General features: G+C 43.1%; 1 protein-coding gene across 1 annotated transcript in view; it reads left to right on the top strand.

Annotated features, from left to right (window-relative positions):
• Positions 1-222: 222 nt before the first annotated feature.
• Positions 223-6,993, top strand: part of LOC101858322 (tudor and KH domain-containing protein) — a gene marked incomplete at its 3' end in the record, with an annotated part of 8,094 nt that continues 1,323 nt past the window's right edge. Inside the window, 3 exon segments of the mRNA XM_013090423.1 lie at positions 223-920; positions 3,205-3,353; positions 5,156-5,274. Of these exon segments, the coding sequence (XP_012945877.1) occupies positions 3,254-3,353; positions 5,156-5,274 (219 nt within the window).

The raw sequence follows: 6,993 nt of genomic DNA, 5'->3' as shown, positions 1-6,993 counted from the left end.
ATTCATTACGTAAGGCATGTCAATAAAATCCAATATGGCCGCCGTAGTCATGGAAGCGAAACTTTTTTCTCAATTTTGATTGAGTATTTTGTGACTCCTTACTATGCTTGTTATATGTGTGAAATTTGGTATAATTTGATCAACTAATAAGCGAGATAGCCTTCAGGTGTTTACCCCCCCCCCCACCCCCATAGGGTATTTAGGCCCTATATCTACACTACAGGTAAAATGATAGATCTAAGTCTCTTGCCACTTTGTTTCTCTGGTTAGAACAACCAACAACACAACAGTGGTGTACCATTGTTAATCTTTTTCACAGATCCTTGGCTGATTTAGTTTGATTAGCAACCGTACACCCCCCTCCCTCACCCTTTCCCCGATCTTCATAGATTTGCTGGGCCTTCCCCCAAGGGATTCCGGAAACACGTCATAAAGATATAAATAGTCCAAGAGTAGCCTTCACCTTGTCACATTCCAGGCTTTTGGCAGATATCAGGCACTGATCTTGTAAAATACTAGATCTAGATCTGGGCTACTTTCCTTTTATTCTGTGATGTATTCAACTCTCTCACAAACACATTGGGAATAGTTCATTATCGGGAGATTGCTATATTTTAATGGCATTAATAAACGAATTATAATCCTTATAAGTTTTTGAAATCGTCAGAAAAAAACACCCCTCAAGGTTATTCACGGAATTCTACACTTTGTGTTTACAATTTGGCATAATGGTCGGTTCATATTCATTCATGGACCATCGCGGCGAAGTCGAAAGTGAAAGAAGGGACGATTATTAGAGATCTGATCTTGGGGAGAGACTAGAGACAAGGCACAAGGAGGAAGTCCGACCAGTGACCTGGTGAAGAACTTTTGCAAAAGTGATTTCAACAAAGCAGGTTGCCAAACGACAAACGGTAAAAGTATGTTAGATCTAGATCCAGATCTAGATCTAGATCTATCTAGTCTAGATATCTAGATTATATTCTAGATCTAGATATCTAGATTTAGAAATAGATCTAGCTCTGGAATCTATCCAAAACCCCAAGTCAACAAGCCCAAGTTTGGCCGAAGACATGGCCCGCCATGGCATGGATAGCAATAGCATCAGACTGAGCAGACAAGACAGGAAATAGATCTAGATATCTAGGCTCTAGATTTAGATTTCTAGATACTTGGAATCTTCATCTAGATCTAGAATCTAGAGTCTAGGCCCCTATAGATCTAGCTTATAATTCTCTTTCGTCTGTCCATCTTAAAGAATGGCCGGCTCTATTTCTCCGAACACTCTGGAAAATACTTACTCTATTGTCTATTTCTCCGAATGGTTTCTGTTCTCGAGATTTGTTGATAATAATTGCGAATGGAGTGGCCCGTGTGTTTGTGTGTGTGTGTGTGTGTGTGTGTGTGTGTGAGTGAGAGAGTGTGTGAAGGAAGTGTGTGTGTGTGTAAGTAAGGTGTGAATCGGAAGGGGGGGGGGGGGGCATGGAGGGATTTTTTTTGTTTACAGATGAAGGATTATTAGACTCACAGACCAAGGAAAGTCACTATTGAACTTTAACCAAGCCTAAATTGGGAAAAGGAAAAGATAGGCCTACTTTGTGCTAGTAACTTGTAGGTAAAAGCTCCTCTTGGGGACAAAACCAGAATGTGCATGCTCCATCACTACTACAAAGCAACAAGTTATAATTATGGGAAAAAATTGTTGGTCAGTTGGGAAGAGGAGAAGAAGGGAAAATAAAACCAAAACTTCCAGGACTGGGGTTCGATCCCACGCTCTTAAGATAATAGTTTGACTTCAAACGCAGACGCGCTGTCCATTCAGCCATCATGACTTTCAACAATAAAAGGTAGATTAAGCTTGATATTTAACACACAGCATTTTATTTAGCACTGGCGCTAATCACAACGCGGCGTTTTATTTAGCACTGCCGTTAATCGCAACGCGGCGTTGCAAATAGGCACTAATACAAATTTAGATTGCCAAATTATGCAAGACAAATGCAAAAATTATGCAAATTACTGTAACGCCATTCACGACACGTTTTGCACTTTTTCAACAAGAATTTTCATGTTTTAGATCTGTGTACAGAAGTATTGAAAACAGAACATATCAGTATCAGTAGTTTTTTGTGTATTTGGAAAGATGTACATCAGTAAGAAAAAAAAAATTAAAAAAATTAAATCTCTGTAACTTTCAGCTGTAAGTAAATAAATGTCAACACTCTTTGTGACTTGACGAGGACTTTTAATAATCAAGCACAATGAAGACATACGTCAGACGATGCATGACTGGGACAGAAACGGAACAGAAATAAAGCAGATGAATATGATTGACAAATAAGGGAAATAATACTAATGGACACAAGGAACAGATAGGAATGATGGCACACACATGTGGTCTTGTAGCTACCGAATGATATTCCTCTAGTAAGAGGGAGAAAAATGTTTTAAAAAAAGACATCTGGACCTCTGATGCTGGCACATCATTAAAAGCAGGGACACCTGGCAAACATGAAACATCAGCAGACATGAGAACAACTTTTGATGGATTGAACAATTGAACAGGCTCAAGGAACAAAATCCATAACAAGGGAAATAACCAACTTGTCACCCAAATGAGACTTATTAGGGTGATTACTTCCCTTTAGTCACATGGCCAGGTGTTAAATTGTTTTGTGAAAAATTTTATTTAAAAACGTGAAAAAACGCTGGGAATCCAAAATTTTGCAATTGTTGCAGTATTATTATGTGAAATATTATGTACAACCGTATAATCACAGTCTCAGGGCAGGGGCTGATGGAAGTTGATTCAGTTTGTGAGAGTGAAAACCTAGCAAGATGTGAAAATACAAATTTCCCTGTTTACTTGATATTCTTTGCGGGTGGTTGGCGGGTGCTCTGGTGTGGTTTGCTCCTTCTTTCCTATCAAACATCTATCGTCTTTTTCTCCCCCCCCTTCTTTTTTGTGTTTGTTACTCTCTTGTAACACCTGTAACCTTCGACGCTTATATATGACCTTATTGTGTTGCAAGTGCCGTAAAACTCTTACTAAAAGTAAACTAAATATTTTCTGAATGTTTTGATCATTACTCCAACAAGACTTTGCTCTTCCTGCCTCACCGCAGCACTAGATCGATGCTTCACTGTGTAGAAAGTCAACCAGCTGTTGTTTGGACCAACGGACATTTTCTTTCTTTATTTCAGATCTCGGTGTGTCTGCCCAGAGAGGGGTGAGGAGAATCGTGGGCGCGTCATGCCGTCTGTGGGCGTTGTGGGTCAAGTGTGTGCCGCGCTGCTTCTGCCGGCGGGCAGCCTGCTGCTGTACTGGCTGTACCGTCGCAGCGCTCCTTCAGGTCCGTTACCTGGCTGGTTGGCGGGTGCTCTGGTGGGGCTTGCTTCTTCTTTCCAATCAAACAGCCATCGTGGGTGGTTAGCGGGTGCTCTGGTGGGGCTTGCTTCTTCTTTCCTATCAAACAGCCATCGTGGGTGGTTGGCGGGTGCTCTGGTGGGGCTTGCTTCTTCTTTCCTATCAAACAGCCATCGTGGGTGGTTGGCGGGTGCTCTGGTGGGGCTTGCTTCTTCTTTCCTATCAAACAGCCATCGTGGGTGGTTGGCGGGTGCTCTGATGGGGCTTGCTCCTTCTTTCCTATCAAACAGCTATTGTGGGTGGGTGGCAGGTGCTCTGGTGGGGCTTGCTTCTTCTTTCCTATCAAACAGCCATCGTGGGTGGTTGGCGGATGCTCTGATGGGGCTTGCTCCTTCTTTCCTATCAAACAGCTATTGTGGGTGGGTGGCAGGTGCTCTGGTGGGGCTTGCTTCTTCTTTCCTATCAAACAGCCATCGTGGGTGGTTGGCGGGTGCTCTGGTGGGGTATGCTTCTTCTTTCCTATCAAACAGCTATTGTGGGTGGTTGGCGGGTGCTCTGATGGGGCTTGCTTCTTCTTTCCTATCAAACAGCCATCGTGGGTGGTTGGCGGGTGCTCTGGTGTGGTTTGCGCCTTCTTTCCTATCAAACATTTATCGTCCTTATCTCCCCTCCTTCTTTTTTGTGTTTGTTACTCTCTTGTAACACCTCTAATCTTTGACACTTATATGACCTTATTGTGTTGCAAGTGCCGTAAAACTCTGACTGAAACTAAAAGGTTTGTTGCCGTTGTCCGTGGTGTAGTGGTGACTCTACTGTCGTGTACAGGACACCCGAGCGCTTTAGTTTTAATAGAGTTTTTACGGCGCTCGCAACTGCCTACGGTTCGCAACTGCCTACGGTCATATGAGCGCCAAGGAGTGGGTGTCAACAGAGAAGTCCTTACAGGGAATCAGACTTACTCTGCGCACCTCTCTAGCTTCAACAGCACAAAGTCTGCTTCGACTATCAAGGCACCCGGGAAATAGCGGGTCACAAGAGAGTGACAAACATACAGCAGAAGTAGAGGAAAATGACAATAGTAAGTAAGGATTAGGAAAGAAAAAATCCTTGTCCGGGAAAGCTAAGTTTTAGATCTTACCTTCCATAAGATTAGGTATGTGGCTGAAATTCAGCAGTGAGAAGGAGCCAAGGAGGAGCTGTAGAAAGGCTGCAGAAAGAGTCAGGAGCCCAGAGGAGGGGGCAAAGGAGGTGAGGGGGTGGGGGCTGAAAGTGGAGACGAAAGCAGACGACAGAACATTGTTAGAGAGCAGGAAAGGGGGTGAAAGGAGAAAATTTTCCCCGTCGCTATCCAGATTCGAACCCCAGACCTTTGAATGAGAGGTGAACACCTTTACCTCTTTGCAACGAGAACCCCCTTATTATGATTGTGATTATTGTTGTTATTATTATTGTTATGATTATTTTTATTAGGTGGTTGGCGGGCGCTCTGGTGTGGTTTGCTTCTTCTTTCCTATCAAACATCTATCGTCCTTATCTCTCCTCCTCTTTTATGTTTGTTACTCTCTTGTAACACCTCTAATCTTCGGCACTTATATGACCTTATTGTGTTGCAAGTGCAGTAGAACACTTATTAGAGAAAAAAAAAATTGTTATTATTATTATTATATGAATATTATGATGATGATGATTATTATTATTATGGTGATGGTTGTGATGATGATGATGGTGATGATGATGGTGGTGATGATGATGATAATGATGATGATGGTTGTTGTTGTGGTTCCCCAGATGAGGAAGTGTACGGTGGTCAGAGGGTGGTGACCGCTCGCAACACGGTGCTGGAGGTGTGTGTGCCGCAGCGGGCTGTGGGCGCTGTCATTGGCCGGCAGGGAGCCCGGATTAAAGAGGTTATGTCTGTCTGTCTGTGTGTCTGTCTGTTTGTCTGTCTGTGTGTCTGTCTGACTGTGTGTGTGTGTGTCTGTCTGTCTGTCTGTCTGTCTGGCTGTCTGTCTGGCTGTCTGGCTGTCTGTTTCTGTCTGTCTGTCTTTCTATCTCTCTGTCCTTCTCTCGCTCTCTTTCTCTCTTTCTCTTTGTTTGTGTCTGTCAATCTGTCCGTCTGTCTGTCTGTCACTCTCTTTCTCTCTTTATTTGTTACTCTCTCTTTCTCTCTCTCTCCCTCTTTTGTTTCTGTTGGTCTGTGTACCTTCTGTCTGCTGTAAATTACAGTGTAGTGTGCCATGACAACCACCTGTATAAGACAACCACCTGTATAAGACAAGACATCCACCTGTATAAGACATCCACCTGTATAAGACATCCACCTGTATAAGACAAAACATCCACCTGTATAAGACAAGACAACCACCTGTAGAAGACAAGACAACCACCTGTAGAAGACAAGACATCCACCTGTATAAGACAAGACAACCACCTGTATAAGACATCCACCTGTATAAGACAACCACCTGTATAAGACATCCACCTGTATAAGACATCCACCTGTATAAGACAACCACCTGTAGAAGACAACCACCTGTATAAGACAACCACCTGTCTCACCTGTATAAGACAACCACCTGTATAAGACAACCACCTGTATAAGACAACCACCTGTCTCACCTGTCTAAGACAACCACCTGTATAAGACAACCACCTGTATAAGACATCCACCTGTATAAGACATCCACCTGTATAAGACAACCACCTGTAGAAGACAACCACCTGTATAAGACAACCACCTGTCTCACCTGTATAAGACAACCACCTGTCTCACCTGTATAAGACAACCACCTGTAGAAGACAACCACCTGTCTCACCTGTCTAAGACAACCACCTGTATAAGACAACCACCTGTATAAGACAACCACCTGTCTCACCTGTATAAGACAACCACCTGTATAAGACAACCATCTGTCTCACCTGTAGAAGACAACCACCTGTAGAAGACAACCACCTGTCTCACCTGTATAAGACAACCACCTGTATAAGACAACCAGTTCCCCCATCAACAGCATGTGGCTGCCTTAGACACCTCCCACTATATATTTCTATATCTCTACTTTTGTTTCTCTCTGTACAGAACCTCCCAAAGATGCCCCAAAGTTGACCTTAAAGGACACAGATTTCTCTGGATCCACGGCTGACAACAGTGTAGTATTTGTGGATGGTCAAGAGAACAGCGTGGAGTGTCACGTGGACGGGGGATTTCCCAAAGTGTCTCCGTCAGACATATACGTACAGTGTGACGGGGTGAATGTGACGGACGGAACAGTTGTCTTCACACGAGACAGGAACGCCACCAACTGTACCTGTCGCGCTCAACATCCCAGTGGTTGTTACGACTTGAGCACGGAGGTGTTGGTTATTGTCAGATGTGAGTAGTTGTTGTTGTTGTTGTTTGGTTATTGTCATATGTGAGTATATGTTGTTGTTGTTGTTGTTGTTGTTGTTGTTGTTGTTGTTTGGTTATTGTCATATGTGAGTAGTTGTTGTTGTTGTTGTTTGGTTATTGTCATATGTGAGTATATGTTGTTGTTGTTGTTGTTGTTGTTGTTGTTGTTGTTGTTTGGTTATTGTCATATGTGAGTAGTTGTTGTTGTTGTTGTTTGGTTATTGTCATATGTGAG

The sequence above is a fragment of the Aplysia californica genome, unplaced genomic scaffold (assembly GCF_000002075.1).
Source record: "Aplysia californica isolate F4 #8 unplaced genomic scaffold, AplCal3.0 scaffold01275, whole genome shotgun sequence".
NCBI classification, from domain to species: Eukaryota; Metazoa; Mollusca; class Gastropoda; order Aplysiida; family Aplysiidae; genus Aplysia; species Aplysia californica.
Note: the sequence above shows the minus strand (reverse complement) of the source record. Positions and strands in the feature narration are given on the sequence as shown.